The sequence below is a fragment of the Jaculus jaculus genome, chromosome 2 (genome assembly GCF_020740685.1).
Source record: "Jaculus jaculus isolate mJacJac1 chromosome 2, mJacJac1.mat.Y.cur, whole genome shotgun sequence".
NCBI lineage: Eukaryota > Metazoa > Chordata > Mammalia > Rodentia > Dipodidae > Jaculus > Jaculus jaculus.
Window position 1 is genome coordinate 119,418,169 of NC_059103.1, and position 19,811 is coordinate 119,437,979.

General features: G+C 38.7%; 1 protein-coding gene across 1 annotated transcript; it reads left to right on the top strand.

Moving 5' to 3' along the window:
* The first annotated feature begins 301 nt into the window (after positions 1-301).
* Naa11 (N-alpha-acetyltransferase 11, NatA catalytic subunit) lies at positions 302-926 on the top strand. The gene is given in 2 exon segments (XM_004673287.2): positions 302-519; positions 521-926. Coding segments are annotated over 2 exon segments (624 nt in total).
* Positions 927-19,811: the final 18,885 nt, after the last annotated feature.

A 19,811-nucleotide genomic window follows, 5' to 3' on the forward strand; every position in this document is an offset into this window, starting at 1 on the left:
ATTGTGATTCTTGATCTAAGATCTATGTGCAAATAAGCTTGTTCAGCTTGTGAAAATGTATCTGGATGTTGCTAAACTTAAAAGCTAAAATTGAAGCAGATAAGAGACGGAACGGTATTTGGAACCAAAGAGACCATGAGCTCCTCTACCCTGCCCCTCACCCGGAGGGCACACAGGAGCAGGGAACTGAGACCAGCACGCTCTAGTGAACGGAAGAGCATCTTAGCCCCACCTTTTCCAGCTCGCTCTTTCTCTCTCTCTCTCTCTCTCTCTCTCTCTCGTATCCCTCAGGTTCAGCACCATGAACGTCCACAGTATCTGGCCAGGCGACCTAATGGGCACGCAGCATTGCCACCTACTCTGCCTGCACAAGATGAAGTTCTGCTTCTATCATGGGCTCTCCTGCACCCTCTCCTACATCGCTGAGGACAAAGACAGGAGCTTCGAGGGCTTCGTGATGGCCAAGGTGGAGGAGGATCCTGATGATATCCCTCAAGGGCACCTCACTTCCCTGGCGGCCGCTCATGAACCAGGCCTCGAGGGCCATGATTGAAAACTTCAGCGCCAAGTCCATGTGTCTGCACGTCAGGAACAGCAACAGGGCAGCTTTACTCCTGTGTTCCAACACCTTCAACTTCCAGGTTCACGAGGTGGAGCCCAAACACTACGCAGAGGGGGAAGATACCTATGGCATGAAGCGGGATCTCTCCCAGATGGCAGAGGAGCTGAGACAGCAGCTGATGCTGAAGAAAGGCGGATATGTGCTTCCAGGCTCCCTGCAGAGGGAGAGTGGGAAGACTCAGGACAGCACCCTTCCGGGCTCCAAAGAGTCTGCTCAGCAACAGAACCTGGAAGGCAAGGCTAGTGACAGCAAAGGCAGCAGTGAAATTGAGGACGGTGCAGAAGACTTAGATTTTGTGTTCTAAAGTTTGCCTGAGGGAATCTGTCTTCCCTCCCCTACCTAAATCCTTGCCCAGTATCTTGGCCTACCCAATCCCATCCTATCCCATGTTGTTCTATCTACTCTTGGAGAGCTCGGGCAAGATTGCCTGAGAAGTCTCCTCATGACTCACTGTTGGAAGTTACTAGGGCATGTTGATGCTGAAAGCAGAGTAAAGTCAGAAAAAGAAGCATTTGTCCTGTTACTCTGATAGCGTTGTACTTCAGGGTAACCTTGTACCTCATGAAAGAAATTTCATCTTCACAGAATTCCAGGTAATAAATTAGAACTACGAAAATTATATGTTCATTGTTTTGCAGCTCTTGATGAAATAATGAATAAGTGGATGGTCATTGAGAGCTAATGTACTTCAATAAAATTGGAGTGCTGATGGATCAGACTGACAACAGTCGAAGTGAGCCACCATTCCCAACATCACTAAATGTATACATGAACATGCTATGTCTCCTAAATGCAGTGAAGGTACACACAGTATCACTAATGACATATTCTTTCTAAAAGAAATTTGTATAGGAGACGTAACAATTTTTTTTAACAGAAAATAGAGGGATATGTTGAACTAAGCTATGCAACCAGCCATATCCAGAGTGGGGGCATTTCTACAGAGTAAATGACCTGAATTCTTCAACAGATGAGGAGCATTATAAAAAAGAATAGGGGCTGGGTATGGTGATGCACACCTTTAATCCCAGCATTCGGGAGGCAGAGGTAGAAGGATCGTCATGAGTTTGAGGCCACCCTGAGACTACATAGTGAATTCCAGGTCAGTTTGAGCTAGAGTGAGACCCTATCTTGGAAAACCAAAAAAAAAAAAAAAAAAAAAAAAAGAGAGAGAGAGAGAGAGAGAAAAGGGAGGGTGCCTAAAGCCCTTAATTTAATCTTGAACAGTAAAATAAAAAAAAAAGAAAGACTTTTTTGTTAAAACAATTAAATAGGGCTGGAGAGATGGCTTAGCGGCTGGGCGCTTGCCTGTGAGGCCTAAGGACCCTGATTCGAGGCTCAATTCCCCAGGACCCATCTAGCAAGATTCACAAAGGGGTGCACTGGTCTGGAGTTCGTTTGCAGTGGCTGGAAGCCCTGGCGGGCCCATCCTCTGTCTCTCTCTATCTGCCTCTTTCTCTCTGTGTCTGTTACTCTCAAATAAATAAACAAATAATTTTTTTAATTAAAAAATAAAAAAATTTAAAAATCAATTAAATAGCCAAGCTTACTGTTTAGACTTTAATTCAAACAAAACAAACCAAGTATGAGGCATTTTAGACACAACCACTAAAACCTTAAACATAAGGGCCAGTAAGATGACTCAACAGTTAAAGGTGCTTGTTTACAAAACCTGCAGACCTGTGCTCAGTTCCCAAACCACCCCATAAGCCAGATTCAAAACAGACACAAAGATCTGATGTTCATTCATGTGCAGCATCAAGAGGCCCTGCTACGCTCACACATGAGCACATACAAACATGCAAATAATTTTTTTTGAAAAGCTTGAACAGGGATTATATTAAGAAATTGTTTATAATTTTGTCAGTTGTGCCAAATGATAATAAATTTTCTACAAAGCCTATATCTTTTAGAGATATATACTGAAATAATTACTGTTGCAATAAGTTAATACATAGAATTTTTGTCCAGCAAAAATTAAAGAAAGGAAAAATGGTGGTGATGTTGGGACATAAGATAAACATGGCTTCAAATAGGCTGAAAGGGACAGAAATGGAAACTGGAAAGTGGCTTAATGGTAGAGTGCTTGCCTAGCCTGTGAAAGGCTAATGGTTTGATCTTCACACACACACACACACACACACACACACACACACACACACACACAAATAATCCCAGTAATTATAAATAAAAGTAAAAGGTAAAATAAGAAAGGCAAGGCGGCAGGTGAAAAAGGAGTAGGTACTTAAAAGTTCTTGTTATGCTATTTTTTTACTTTTTAAAAAATAATATATGCATATATGAGAGAGAGTGAGAAAAAGAGGCAGATAGAGAGAATGAGTGCTCCAGGGCCTCCGGTCACTGCAAACGAACTCCAGACCTATGTGCCACCTTGTGCATCTGGCTTTAAGTGGGTACTGGAGAATTAAACCTGGGTCCATAGGTCTTGCAGGCAAATGCCTTAACTGCTGAGCCATCTCCCTAGCAACCCCCCTTTACTTTTTGAATGTGTAAAAATTAACATGAAACTCAGAGAGCCAAATAATTATTATACTTCCTGAAACACTCTAAGAAGCCATTGTTTCTGGCCATGGTGGCACCAGCTGTATCACAGGATGTTGAGTTTGAGGTTAGTCTGGGTTACACAAAGTACTCTGCTTTAAAAATAAGCCCCTGGAAAGTATCTAAAAGCTGATATATACTGGGAACAAACTCAATTTAAATAATACAATGCCATACTATTTCTTCTTGCAAAGCATTTTGTGTCACCGTGAGACTCAAGAACCAATGAGCCACTAGCAGTTTCAAGCTTTAACTGCTCATTCTTATCACCTATCCTAGCATATGGGAAAGGCAACAACTTCGTGATCACAAAAGCTAGTCTGTGATGCACTGCACATAGTTCAACTGAATACTATTTGAGTAATTCATCAACTATTTTTTATTATATTATTATTATTATTATTATCATTTTGCTTTTGTTTTTTCAAGGTAGGGTCTCACTCTGGCCCAGGCTGACCTGGAATTCACTCTGTATTCTCAAGGTGGCTTTGAACTCATGGTGATCCTCTTACCTCTGCCTCCTGAATGCTGGGATTAAAGGCATGCACCACCATGTCTGGCTTCTATTTATTAATTACTGATAATTTGCTAAATATTAATTTCATTCATAGAAATTCTCATTTGCCAGGCTTTGGGCCTAGAAATTGGTATTACAGTGAAATGGTAATCAAGAGAGACTGGTGTTTATACTATATAATTTTCAATAATAAGCAGAACATATTTTCATGTATTTTGATGCTGGGACCCAAACTATGTAGTGCATTAACTCCATTTTATTTTCATTCATTTATAGTTTGACAATTTAGTTAAACAATTAAAAAAATTTAAAAAGTTAAACAATTTAGATATATTAAGGCTTTGTGGGGGGATTAGAGTACATTTTCCAAGGAGTCCTGGCATTTAATTACTTGAAAGTTTCATGACTGATTCAATGTTAAAATAAAGGCAACAAGGGTTGAGGATGTGGTTCAGAGAGCAAGGGCACTTACTGTGCAAGTATAAGGATTTGAATTAAGGTTCCCAGCACCCAGGTAAAAATCTGGGTAGGCATGTGTGCACACAACTGTAAGCTAGCACTGGAGTGATTAGGGTCAAGAGACTTGCTGGTCAGCCAGTCTAGCCAAAATAGAGAGTTCCATGTTCAGTGAGAGACTCTATCTCAAGAAAATATGGTGGAAAAGAGTTGGGGGGATAACTGATGTCCTCTGACCCTCATGTGTGTACACAAGGTGCACGTGTCTGCGCATACCACGCATCAAACTTATGACACACAATAATAATACTTCTCTTTAAAAAGGCAGAAAAAGATTGCAAAGGGAATGTAAAATTCAACAGAAACTTAATACCTTCAGAGAAATTTCATTACATATATACCTTTCTTTAAAACCTTTCCTGGGGATGTAGTTCAGTGGCAGAAAGCTTACCTAGCATTCACAATGCCTTGGGCTTAATCTAAAATACTCTACAAATGGAGCAAGGGAAAGAAAGAGGAGGGAGAGGAAGGGAAGAGAAAGAGTGAACAAGGTAGAGAGGATAGGAAGGAAATGAGAAAAAAAAAACCCACTTAAGGGCTCTATCAAGGTTTTTAAATTTAAATAAGTAGACTTTTAAAATTACCAATTTTTCAAATGTCTATTTAGAAGGGTTTAGGCAATATTGATCTCATTTTTTGTGGTCAATTTATTTTTCTTGAGTATTAAACTGTACTTGAGAATGGAGCTAAATAGAGTAGTTTGAAACTCTGTATATAGAGTTTAATGAATTTAAGAGCATCTAGGGCTTGCTATGAGAAAGAAAAAATATCCATCTAGTAAGTGAAGAGGGAAATACTAGATTAAAAAAATGATGAATGTGTGGAAGTTAATCTCATCAACAAATTCAAAGTTCAAATTGTACTGTTTCTTTTTGTCACTATAATTGAATCTTACTTTTAACTTTAAGGAGTTGTTTCCTATACTGAAATCACCTTCCTTCGAGGTTGCTATCTGCTGAGACAGTTGCCATGACTCCCATCCAATCTTTGGTCCTCACTATCTTTGGACATTTTCTGCTTATGACTGTCTGTGCTGTGCCAAATTTGGGTCATTTTGGTGGATGTGTGTGTTATTTGGGGTAAACTAAACTGAACTGCTCTAAAAAAAGAACCCCCTGAATCTTAACAACTCATAAATTAAAGTCTTACTTCTCTCATCATAGTACAATGCAACCATAGAGTGGAGAGGAAGGGGGCTCTATTATATAAAGTCATTCAATGGTCCAGTTAGAACAAGTCCTTGTGACTTCTGTTTAAAGCTCCCTTTGGTAATCTAGGGGTGCCTAAGGCCTCTTCTTAAGAAAAAAAAAAATGTTTTCTGAAGGCATAGAAGTTACATGTAATATAAAATAAAATCATTTTATTAAACTATGGTTATCAAACTTCTAAAATTTCTTTGTTACAGTAATAAATGTCCTAGATTAGCATTTACAGTAAACAATCTAGCACACACCCCACAAAAATGAGATCAATATTGCCTAAGCCCTTCTATATAGCCATTTGAAAATTTGGTAATTTTTAAAAGTCTGTTTATTTAAATTTATTTAAATTTTAAAATCTTGATAGAGCCCTTAAGGGTTTGGTTTCAGTAAAAGTAAAATTAGAGATGCTTGGGATAGCCTCAATATGATATTAACATACTGAAAATATTAATGCACATTCATGCTTAAATCCGTAATCAAAAGGAATGCACAATTTCATATCCTGACTCACTGACTCATTTTTTTTTTTTTTTAGAATTATGTGTCTTCCACTTGTTCATTTCATACAGATAAGGAAAGACATTGCACATGGTGGTTCTGATAAGCTTTAACAATCAGAGTCAGTTTTCCAAGTAACTGCAGGGGAGATGAAGAAATGCAGTTTAGTTTTGTCGCAGGAGGGAAAAGAGGAATTTTGGCAACCACACTGCAAAATCTCTTCCACAGTGGGAAAGCCTAGCAATGCTGTGTACTATGGGAATCTCTACTACATGTCCAGCTAGGGACATGAGCTCTTACTGCTCCCTTTCCACAGGGAGTCTGACCAGCCTTATTATTGAGCTACAGGCCAATGAATGACTGTCTCCTACAAGATGGAAGGTATTCCTGAGTCTATAAGTTTGTCTAGGGCCTTTTTTGTGTAAATAAACACATATTTATTCTGTTCTTACACAACCTGAACAAGAAAACCATGGGATGCTGTCACTGTGCTGCCGTCATGTTTGTCATTTAGGTCTGGAAGAAATGACTTCTCCACTCTGAGATCCTGAAAATTATCCAAGGCTTTACTTCTGTCCCATTTCATCAGGAGTCAGTCACTAGCTCATAGCATACCTGCATTTTATAGTCAGCTTCACATTGCTAGGATGAACCTCCAAACTAGAAAAAGCTTATGCAAGGAATTTATTTAAAACTTACAAATCCAGTGGAATTTCATAATGGTGAAAGAAGCTGGTCCATTCAGAGAGAAATACCACAACCAGCACCACAAGCAAGCATACTCCAGGAACCCCAGGCAGAATTCATCCACTCTGTATATCTTTAGGCTGGAATTCCAGATCTGCCCCCAAATACATACTAGGCCTGGAACCTAAGATCCGCCCACAGTGACACCTCTTCCAGCCAGGTAGCTGGAAATCCAAGAACCTTTAATAAAACTGAATCTATTGAGTATCCATTCAAAATACCACATTCCACCCCTGACCCCTAATATATTCATAACCAGCTCACATTGTAAATTGTATTCAGTACATCTTCAAAGTCCCCATAGTCTTTACCAATTTAAGACAGTTCCAAAGTTACAAGTCTCAGTTGTGTCTTAGCTGTGAGTCCTGTAAAATCAAAACAAATTACATACTTTCAACATATAAAGGCACAGAGAAAACATTTTCAACTTCTATAAGGCATAACAAGGAGAAGCTAAAGCAATCAATAGCCCTCAAGCAAACTTCAAACATCTGGAGTTCAAATCCAATATCATAACCAGTGACTAACAGTCTCTGGATTTTGCAATTCCACCCCTCCAACTGGATTGGAAAGCCAGGGGAAATTGCCAACCTAAACTAACAGCACTCCATGTTAGCACTTTCACAATACTAGTACATCCAAAGCATTTTCCAGTCCCCATGCAAACCATGGCCCATCTTCCAATGGCTCCTCTAGCCTCTCAGGGTCATCTTACCCTGCTTATATGCCATATCTCAGCAGTCGTTCCTGAAATTGTGTGTACTTCATGACTTATTACATACACTTTTCATGCTTCCAAAAACAAATGCCAGGTGTACAGGACACAGCCATGTTATTAATTCAGGGAAAAATTAAATTGTGACCTTGAAGAGCAGGTTCCTTCCTTTCAGTCAACTCCTTTCAAAAGAGTTTGCATTTCTACCATTTATTCTTTCCTCCTCCTGCATCCTTTCCATTGTTTTAATGCAAAGCAGCTGGGCCATCCTTAATCATGATAATATCTCTTTAACAATAGCAGCTTCATCAACCAGTCCCAGCACCAGTAATTTTAAAACTTGCTAGAGATCTTCCAACTTTAAATCTTAAATCTCTCAGTCCTATTATATTTAGCCAATCACATCAGTCCATTGCAGATTTAACCTTGATCAAGCTCTCTGGGCATGGTCAGCAGAATGCAGCCAGCCTAGATGCAAATATCCCAGTTCCAACAAAGTTATATGCAATATTTTTTCCCCTCGGAAAGTTCATAAGCAAAGCCTCCAAATACAATTCTCCCTGCACTTTTCAAATTTTCACCAGAATAGTTCAAAGAACTTGGCTTACTGCTCTGGCAGGCACCTTCAGTCCCAAGTACCAAGTCCATGTCTATTTCTCCAAAACAAAAGTTACAAAAGACCAAAATCCACATGGTCAGATTCACCATGCACAATAACCCACTCTCTGGTACCAGTTGTGTCACAGTCAGCTTCACATTACTAGGATGAACCTCCAGACCAGGCACAGTTTATGGGAATAATGGGATTATTTAAAGCTTACAGATCCAGGGGAAGTTCCACAATGACAAACAAAGCTTTCCCCCTTCCATATATCTATGAAGAGAGAAATACCACCAGCAGTGCCACAAGGAAGCATACTCCAAAAACCCCAGGCTGAAATGAAACAGGCTGGAATTCCAGATCTTTCCCCAAGCATATATAGGGCTGGACTCCAGGATCTACCCACAGGACCTCTTCCATACAGGCAGCTGGGAATCGAAGAAGTTTTAATGAAACTGAATCTATTCCACTACATCCAAACTACTACACTGCCTGAACGGGAAAAGGCAGTGGTGAATAAAGGAAGAACACTATGAAATAGAAGAGGACAGAGACTAGTTGCAAAGAAGATGAAATTCAGTGAAGAGGCAGCTTGGGAAGGGGAAAACATAAGGAGTTGGTAGAGAATTGTGATCCTGTTATATTGTCTGCATGTATGGAAGTTGTCAATAAAGACTTTAAAAAAAGAGCAGGAAAAAAAGAAAAAAAATAATAGTATGGTCACCTTACCACAGTTGTCATGCTCCATGATACAGTTTTGTATCAAAAAAAAAAAAAATCCTGAGGGCTAGAGAAATGGCTTAACAGTTAACTGCTTGCCTATGAAGCCTAAGGACCTTGCTTAGAGGCTTAATTCCACAGGACCCACATTAGCCAGATGCACAATGGGGCACACACATCTGGAGTTCATTTGCAGTGGCTGGAGGCCTTGGAGTGCCCATTCTTCCTCTCTCTTGCTCTCTCTCTCCTCCTCTTTCTCTCTCTCTGCCTCTTTCTCTCTCTGTCACTCTCAAATAAATAAATAAAAATGAACAAAAAAATTTTTTTTTAAATCCTAAAAATGTAGCTTTTCCTTTTTCCTTATGTCTGTCCATTTTTAAGTCAATGAGAACTGATGACAAATAGTCCAGTTGGTGAAAGGGAGTTGGAATTCATAGGGGTAGTGGAGATAAGTTCATTTGGTACAGTGCTTGCTCTGCAACCACAAGAGCCTGGGTTTATTACCTAGTACCAATGTAAAAATGTGAGACATGGTGGTGTACACTTGTAATTGCAGTGCCAGGGAAACAAAGACAGGCTCACTGGCCAGAATATCCAGCCTCTTTAGTGAGCTACAGGCAAATGAGTGATGGTCTCCAAAAAGGTAGAAGGTATTCCTGAAGAACTCAAAGCTTTCCTCTGGTCTCCACAAGCATGTGTGTGTGTATGTACATGCATTCATGCTTAAAAATACTAAAAATCACTGCCAATAGTATAGAGCTCACAATGCTACTATTGCTATTATAAGGACTATCTGTGATGTGGCTCTTTCACTCTTCATGATATCCCTGTGGCCAGATAGTACTAGTACTCCATTTTGTATATAAGGAAACCACATCACTGAAAGCACCACATGGTATACAGAAACTTAGTAAAGAACAGAGAGGCAGACTCAGCTAGTCAGGCTTGTTACTAAATAAAACAACTATAAATTCCTGAGCACAACTGGTCACAGGATTGAAGATTCTGTAGGTTCTGGACTCTAATATAACATGCTAATAATAACTCTCCAGACTCCTCCATAGTGATCAAAGGGTAGAATGTTGTGTCTGTACAATAACTGTTTACATTCTTGGTAAGAGCTATGTCTTCACATTTTTAGCATTCTCTTAACAATTAAAATAGCATCCTCTGATGAGCTGAATGTCAAAGCATCAGCTGAATCAGTGCTCACCAGTGGCCAAGTTTCTAGGAGTCATAGCTATGGAGACCATTCAAAATGTGCTGGTTGAATCAGGAGCACCTTCATTTCCAAAAGAAAGTGTTCAAATCTTGAGCCCCCCTCCAAAAAAAATCCATGAGTCTGATGATTAATAACAAAAACAAAAAAATGGAAAATCTTAGCATTCTTAGTTGAGCTGGCAATACTGAGTTAACTAAGGTGACTCTTTCTGGCTTACTTTTCCTGTCACTGTCACTCTAACAAAAAGTTGTTAAATGTTCACATGAGCATTCACTGAAGTAGACTGTTCTTAATTTTACCAGACAACTAATTATAACTGAAATGATATAATGAAATATGGAAGAAACTTAGAGACTGACAAGTCTGGTAAATTCCTAGTCTAACCTTACCCCAGATATGCCAGAAACCATAGATTTCAAATGTAACAGCACTCTATGAAGATAAATCAGGCATTAAGAAGAGATAAAACATTGTTTTGAAAAACTAATCACATTGATTCCATTTGTTGAATATTTATAATCTCTATCAATGTCACCTTTCAGTCAATGCATAGTGTACATTTAGGATAGTAACTGAAGTACCAACTTGGTCAGAGGTAACATAAAAGCAGAGATATTTTTCCCTATAACCTCTGTGTATTCTCTATGCTGTACTGTAGAAATCTAATGTACTTTATTGTATATGAGGTAAGGAAAATAGTATTTAAAATCCTACAAGTGAGCAATGGCTCAAAGATCCATGGTAAAGTCTCTATGAAGGTGTACCACAACACCATTTCTATATATTTGTCACAGGTGTGGGTTATTTTTAATGGTTTTGTAGCAAAACCCTGAACTTCTCTTTTGTGTTCACAGTTAGCACGTACTCCTCTGGCTTTTATAGCCCATCATTAAAGCCTGGTAATGTAAAGATTTGGACTTGCTAAGATAAGAAACTAAGGGCTATCATATTCATGCTTTGATAAGAATCTTTATGAAAAATGTCTATACCCCTATGGTAGTTTGAATGTATGGTCCCAGGGAGTCAGGCATTTTTTGTTTGTTTGTTTGTTTGGTTGGTTTGTTGTTTTGTTTTTTTGTGCTTTTTAAGATTGAGCTTGCAACTTGAGTCTCTAGCAGGTAGAATTCTGATGGTAAGAGGTATGTCACTAGGAGAAGATCTTGAATCAGTCCTAGGGTGTGTTCAGTGCAATGTGAGCTCTGGCTGTTTGGTTCTTGCTGGCACTTGATGCTGTCTTTCTGCTTGCATCTATGGAAGTGAGTCAGCTTCTTCCACCATTGACGGTGTCCCCTGGATACTGTAAGCCTGAAATAAACCCTTTTCTCCTATAAGCAGCTTCTGCTCAGGTGTTTGTCCAAAACTGTGAAGATAACTGCAACAACCCCTAACTACACTTCCTTGAGTATTTATTACAGTGTTGATGTTTCACTTTTGTCTCTTAAAATCATAACTAAAATACCTATGTAATGTTTAATTCTTTTTATTGTATCTTTAATTTCTGACAATTTCATACATATGTATATTTCGATCATATTCACTTCCCATTACCCTCTATTATATCCTTTCCACTCCTACTCAACCCATTTTATTGTCAACTAAACCATCTCCTGGTTTTCTTTCCTTTCTTTTTTCTTTCCTTTTTCTTCTTTTTCATTTAAATGACCTACTGAGTTAAATTAGTATGGTTGCATGGGAATGGATGGGAGTTTATTTACTGGATTGCTATGTAACTTGCTAGTGGCTGAAGAGCATGATTTTACTCCCCCATCCATGAAGGAATGTTAACGGACCCAGTCGTGTGCAGGGAACAACTGCTGCTGTGAATGCATGTGTATGACAGCCATGTTGTATCTAGAAAATGGCATTCCAGGCTCCCACTAATCATCCTGTTCTTGCATGCTTTCTCCTCCTCTTCCACCATGGAGAGAATTATATAGAGTTCTAATTAATGGATAAGTGCACACACTAGTTATTGTTCTCAGCACTTTTATCAGCTGTGCATTTCTGCATTAGTCTCTGCCCACGCTGAAAGAAACTTCTGTCATTGAAGCAGAAAGGAAGCACTAAACTATGGTAAGCATAAATGTTTAGAAGGCAGTTTGACAACCTGCCCACTTAGTATAACTACAGTAGTAGGCTTCCCCACTAGGGACTATGACCTCCCCAAGTATGAGCTTTTGATAACTTTATAGTACCAGGCTTGAATTCCTTCCTGTAATGCAGGCTTCAAATCTAACCAGAAAGCAGCTGGTTGTCACCTTAACAGTCATGTCACTGTTGTACCAGTGAGCCCATCTTGCCTGGCACTTCAGTTGTTGAGCACACATGGTCCACAGCTTGGTAAGATGTGATAACTTTTCTCCCCTAGCAACCTGCACAGCACCTTCCGACATATAAAAGCTAGCCATCAGGGAGGAAATTTCAAGGTCTTTTACATATTTATTTTTCCTGTTCTGCAAATGAAAAATGTGATGTCTTCGCAATAGGGACTTATAATTTGGCTTTGATTGCAACCAAGAACAGTGGATATAGCCCGTGTTTTTCAAAAGGCTCTCTGTAGCCTCCCTGATCAACAAATCATATAGGATTTGCAATGAATAGTCTGTGACATCTGTGAGCATATTTGTCTACCCATGTATGAAACCATTGTTCAAACTCTCTTGTTTTAATTATATTTTTAATTATCTTACAAAGTAGTAGGTTTCACATGACTTTTTAATATATCCTTAGTTTTGAATAACCATTCCCACTAATACTGAGTTTTCATAGAACTTCTTTTGCATGGCTAACATTTGCATAACAAATTCAGAAACATAATGATAGTCTTTCTAGCCTATTCCTTCTCATATCATTTCCTTTCAACTGGAACACATATACTGTTTAAACTAAGATTTTCCATAATATTGTCTCCTGCAACCTGATTCAGTGTTGTTATTCTGAGAACAGATTTCTGTAAGATGAGCTTTGTACAAAAAGCTTTTTAACTGCTCTATGCTCAAGAGTAACATTTATTCTATTACTTCTAGGTGCAAGGTAAATGGGAAAAGATAATTCACTTTTTATACTTGTGATATCTGATGAATGTTTGGTTTGTAGTTAGAACTATGGGACTAGGGAGATGGCCAACAGTTAGGGGCACTTGCTTCCTAAGCTTGCTGGGTTCAGTTCCCCTGTCACTATGTAAAGTCAGATGGGCATTCATTTGCAACAGCAAGAGACTGTGCTATGCTCATGAGTACATGTGCACATACCTACATGCGTACACATGCACATGTGCAAATAAGTAATCTATGTTTTATGTATTATCTTTGTTTCTTTAGTGCCTAACACATTATTCAATTTTGGTTAGATATTCAGCCATTGAATGAATGAAATTTTGGTGACTGGTAAAGGCACATAATGGACATTTTGGAGTCGTCTCTGTTCTCACAAAAAGAAAATATATAACTCATAGAACTGAATAACATTACATCTAACTCATCAAGTACTAAGAAGGCCTTTAAATTTTTTAGTATCAAGAATCTTGGGGTTGGGGAGATGGCTCAATGAATAAGAGCACTTGCCATTGATCTGAGTTCAATTCTCAGTCTCCACATAAAAGGTTGGCATGGCCACTATAATAGCTTGAATGGAGGATGTCGCCCATAGCTTTCTGTGTTTGTGATTAAGCCTCATAGTTGATACCCAATTAGAAATTTTTTGAGAGGTAGAGCCTTGCTTGAGGAGATGTCTTGTTGAGGGCAGACCTTGGCCTTTATTAGTCCTGCTGGCTGTTCATAGTAGTTCACTGATGCTGCTTCCTCCCAGCTGATGAGACAAGACATAAACCCCTGCCTCTGTTCTTACAATGCCTCCTTGCCATAATAAAACTTCCTCTGGAGCCCATAAGCAGAAATAAATTTCCCTTCCATAAGCAGGTTCTGGTTGCGTGTCTTATTCCAGCAATAACAAGGTAACTGCTACAATCATGCATGCTTGTAACCACAGATCCAAGTGGGTAAAGATGGCAGAATCTCAGGGCCTCACTGGTTGTACATTCTGACTGAAAACAGTAGTTCTAGGTTCACTGAGAGACTATCAAGGAAACAACATGGAGTAACGATAGAGAAGGGCATCCAATATTTTAGTCTGGCTCCTGAAAGGAGCACATGCATCTTAATATACATGCATACAATGTGCACACACACACACACGTGAAAATATGCTTTTGTTTGGTTGGTTCTGCTATTTTGAGGCAGGATCTCCTTCTGTAGTCCAGACTGGTAGAACTCACACTGTGTAGACCACACTGCCCTTGAAATCACAGCAGCGGCACACCTTGGCCTGTTTGCTGGAATTGAAGGCATGAGCAACCATGCCTGGATTTGAAAATCCTTTTGAGTTAAGTAGTATGATATAGCACATGAAGAAACGAAACAAAAATATCACCATTTCTTTATATTTGAATTAGAGTTCAACAGAGAAATCAGTTTTTAAGTACTCAGCCCTCTTCCTTTCTTCTGAAAGCAGAATTAGCCATAACATACCAAGATAATGTCCATGTGTCCTCATAACAGGAAGCAGAGAAAACCCTAGTTCTATGGGAATCTTTGTGTTGAATTCTCACCACTTTCCATGGAGATTTATCTAGCCCTGACTGGTTAGGGGCTTCCTCACTAATCTGCTACTGAAGTCACTGATTAAGCTAATATTCTGAGATAGTGTTTTGCATAGATGTCAGAGCCTTGTGCCCCTGTGCTCACCTCCTCTTTTCTTCTCAACAGAATCACAGGTCTTTGTGCTGCAGCCATATCTATCCTCGGAACCCTGCCTTACACTGTCTGCTTTGCAATGTCTGCTCTGGGATCTTCTCATGGAATCTCGAATGGCTTCTCATTTAAACTCTCAACAACAGCCTTCCACATCATCTACTGTGATCATGAAGGAATACCTGGACATGCCCAAGAGCTAAGAAAGCCTGAGGCCTGCCATGACAGAACCTTCCTGGGCCTCCACATTGTGCTGCCCTTGTGTTCAGTTTGTGTAAGCTTGCTTCAGTTGTAGTGATCCTACAGGGCCTTGGCTAGAATGGTGACCAGAAAGCAGTTCCACTCTTGAATTTCCCAGCTTTCAGGTCCAGTGATTATTTCTCTGGCTTTTATCCTTGAAGGCATAGTCAAGACCATTGTGTTAGCTCACAAAGCCCCTTCCTCCTTTGTTTCTAGTAGTAGTTACCTAATTCTTCTTTTCTCTGCAAACTCCCTGAGTTCTATCCTCCTTCTTGAGGAGCTTTCTTCTCCTTCCCCAGTGGGAGATGATAAGCTATTCAAAGCAGAATTTGTAGATTTTTAAGGAAAGGACAGAAATCAATTAAATTGGAATCTCTGCTTGTTTATGTCAATATTAGTTTTGTTTTTCTTCCTTTTGTAATGATGGAATGTGCCACCTATTTAGGATGATTTGTATTCACATGTTATTCTGTGTTGTCTACTAATATTGTTGATCTTATCAACATCCTCATGAGGGAGATGTTATTATCTGCGTCTGACAGATGAGAAAATGAAGAGATACAGCAAAATAAGTATTCAGGATCTGAGACCAAGCCCACAAGAATTCAAGGCCAAAGTTCCTATTTGCATTTACTTACAAAAGTTAAAAACTTCAACCAAAAGAATCTACTGTTTACATATGTTCAGTATTGACAATATAGGGCAGTTCTATGTCATATATTTATATTAAATATTTATATAATCTTCAGTTACAATCTTTTTTCAATATTCTTCCTTAGAAAAACTAAGTAGAAACAAAATGCTCTGACTTCTATAGAAAAACTCAGATAGATCCAAGGTTATCATTCCTTAATGTTGTTTTTATATTCACTAAATGGTAATTACCAACATAAAATGTTTTCATGGTTAAAATTTTATGAAAATGGGGGTATGTGGATTTAAGTCTAGCCCTGACATTAACCATCCGATGACAAGAGATAAGTCTGTTCTCTGTAATCATAATCAGTTCTGCTAAATACTTCTTACAGATCCACCCAACACAGTATAAGAATGTCTGTCTAGTGGTAAATGATTGCCTAAGGCAGAGATAATAGAAGCTTCTTTATTCTCCATAAGAAAGATTTATTATTTTGTGTGCCAACACAAACCTCTCATCTATCCTTCCTTCTCTTTTTCTTTTTAGTTTTCTGCCTGATCTCTGAAACTATTTTATTCTTTCCCCTCAAGCATGTGTTTACCTTTTTATTTTTAAAATATTACAGCTTTCTAACATCTGTCTCTAGGGCAGCATAATCTTAATGATGAAATATCCATGTTTTCCTTGAGCCCTTGTCAATATGTCTTCGTGTTAACAGCTCAGCAGATGGAGAAACAGAAGGACTAGCCTCAGCTTACCTGAGTGATTTCTCGGCAGCACCATGCATATTGACTGTCTCCCGTAACTTGATTTTGGAGCTATTGAAGATAAGAAAAGACGACTGACTTGCAGTAATGAGGAGACAGCAAAATTTGAAAGAACCCACCTTGTTCAGATTATGCCTATTTAAATAATGGATGTAAAAGAAATAATAAAGCTGCTATAGACATGAATTAGCATGTTTTCAGGTGATTTAGGGTAAATAATGGTGATTGAAACGCAGGAGTGGTTTTGTCCAACCCTGAAACTGTGGATGCCTCTGGCACTGCCTTTTGCAATAATGTTGTTTTCACACAGTATGGTTTGTTTATGGGTAGACTATCTGGTTTTTACTTCAGCCTAATCCTGGAGAGACCAAAGAAAAACTCTGAAGCAAAGATGTAGGATGCTTATGGTATAGATACCCTTCTTCTAGTTGTAGAGAATGACCCACCACTCCTCCTTCATGTGTACCATTAGAGAAACTAGAACCTACAAATTGGGCAAGGTCTATCCAGATATTATTCAAAGATAATAATCACCAGGATACAAAGGCTGGTTTTTTGTTTTTTGTTTTTTGTTTTTTTAGTTAAAAGAGAAATGTGTGAATAAAACCTGTAAGTTAGGTATAAATCTGTGTGATTTTTCTTTGGAGATAAGAGAAAGAAGCACGAAATGATAAGAAATAAAAAATAATGGCATATATATCAATGAATGAGAGTCCTGGTAAGTGGTGCAGGAAATTTATCTAAAGCTGAAGAGCTTTGGAAATAATCAGGAAAATTTTTCTCAACTAGCAGCTATGTGTCTGGTTTGGGGAACTTAACTAAAACTAGCCCAAGCCACCTGTGACTAGTTTGAAGGATGGTATGAATTAGGCCCTAAATAATTCTGAATCCCACTTTTGAATATTCACACAAATCCTGTTTGTTTGTGATAATTCTGTTACAAGGTAGAGGACCTAATAATTTCAATAATAAATTCCAGAGAAATCAGCAGGTACACAAAGAAAATGTTTACATATACAACAGATATTATGTATTAATACAAAGCACCATTGCATCTTACACTGGAATACAGTGTGATATTAATTTTTCCTCATTGTTAGCTTTAAATACATAAATGGTGTATGAGGTATTTTTTTAAATTTCATTTTTAATTCTCACTCACTATATTGTGTTCATTAATGATAAACTACTCCAGACACTAAAATTTCTTTCCGTTCAAACATTTGAGAGGAGAATTGAAAGAGATTACTGAGTCCTTTGGTGTTTATTTGTTTTATTTTCCACATTCAAGGAGAAGAATTTGTAGCACAATGTTTCTCCAAGTACAGGTCATGTATATGTTGCAGCAACACACAGATGTTGTAAAGCGCTTTCTATAGCTCTGGTCTAGACCTATAGAATCAGAGCTTCGTTTCCCTCCTTCCCCTCTCTCTTCCTCTTGTGTGTGCTGTAAGCCCATATATGTGCCCTTGCTGTGCCCAAGCACTCAACCGCAGTAGGGTGTGCTTGCCTCTGATGGCCTCTGTAGAAAGTCAGACGTTCCACTCCCTTGCTCTTCTGCCCATTCTTATTTGAGCAGGAGTCTCTTATTGATCCTGGAATTTGCTGGATTTTTTTTTTTTGGGGGGGGGAGATATGTATGTGTGTGCTCACTCCAGCAATTCTTCAGTTTCTGCTTCACAACAGGAATGGGGTTATATACATGGCCACACCCAGCTGTCTAACATGGGTTCTAGAGATTTGAAATCCAGCTGCCTCAGGCCCTCATGTTTGTAACCACTGAGTATCTCTCCAGCCCTATTTCCCAACACACTCCAGGTGAATGTTGTCTAATTTCCCATCTGAAAACTGCTGATTTATTCAAGGCACTGAAGTCTTCATAGGGATAATTTTTACAGATTTTACAGACTTAGATTAATAACATTTCAAAAGAAGAAAAGGACCCAGAGCTGATACAATTTTGTTGATATGAACGTATGAGAAGGGGTAATTTTTGCTTACTGTGTGTAAAGTTATACTAAAAATATTTTGAAAATTAAAGTTTTGCATAACTAAATCTTTGATACATGTAAGAGCAGAGCACATGTGATTATATCTTATGTGGTCATTTTAGGATCTTGCTTGTCATTATTTCCTGATGAAACCCCATTGATACTTTTATTTTTTTTTTAACTAGATATGGACATAGTATGTAAACAACACATATTGATACTGTCATTTTCTCATCCCTGCCCCTTTTCTGAATAGGCCCTCCTTGTTGGGGATGCAGGTCAACTCCATGGGGATTATGGGTCATGCATTGTGGCGGCAACAGTCAGTTATGGGGGAGAGGCAATGTCTCTGCACACAATGTCTCTTGTACAATGCCCCAACTTGTAGCTCTCACAATCATTCTGGCCCCTTTTCTGCAAAATTCCCTGAGCCATGTTGGGTGAATTTTAGGTCTACTTCAGTGAAGGAATCTTAAGAGCCTCTACATCTCTGGTTTGGTAGGTGTTGAGTGTCCTTAGTGTCTATCTCCTTCACCCTTGTGCTGATATCAGAGTTGCTAACAAGCAGCGCTCTTGCTCATTTCCCCAATTCCTCTGAGGTTTCAGCTGGGGCAGGGTGAAGTGTGCTGGGTCATTTATCTCCTCAAGTCTCACACCCATCTGAAAAATAGAAGCAGACTCTCCAACAGAGAGTGAAGTCAGCAGTGGTTAAATGGGATAACCATTGTTAATTAGAGAGAATTCAAAGGCTAATCTATTGGTGCTGCTTATGGTATGTTTGTGCAAAAACATTTTAGCTTCATGAAATCCCATTGGTTGAGTGCGTGTTTAATATCCTGAGCTACTAGGGTTTTGTTCAGGAAGTCTTTTTCCTGTCCTGTATTGTGAAGCATGCCTCCTATTAGTAGTTGAAGAGTTCCAGGTCTTAAATTGAGGTCTTTAATCCACGTGGACTTGATTTTTATGTATGGAGAAATGGATGGGTATAATTTCATTTTTCAACATATAGTCATCTAATTTGTCCAATGCCATTTGTTGAAGATGCTGTCTTTTCTCCATTCTAAACTATCGACACCTTTGTCAAAGATCAAGTAGCTGTAGTTACTTATCCTAAGGTCTAGGTCGTCAATTCTGTTCCATTGGTCTATGTTTCCATTTTCATTCCAGTACCATGCTGGTTTTGTCAGTATGGATTTGTAATATAGCTTTGCAATGAGTATGGTGATACCTCCAGAGGTGTTTATTTTTTCTCCTGAAACTTGTTTGTATATCTGAGGCCTGTTTTCATTCCATATGAACTTAGAGCTCATTTATTCAATCTCTGTGAGGAATGATGCAAGTATTTTAATTAGTATTGGATTAAATCTGTATATTGCTCTCAGTAGAATTGCCATTTTCACAATATTAATTCTACCTACCCAGGAGCATGGGAAATATTTCCATGCTCTCAAGTCCTTCTTAATTTCTTTCTTGAGTTATTTTTTTATGTTTTCATTATATAGATTT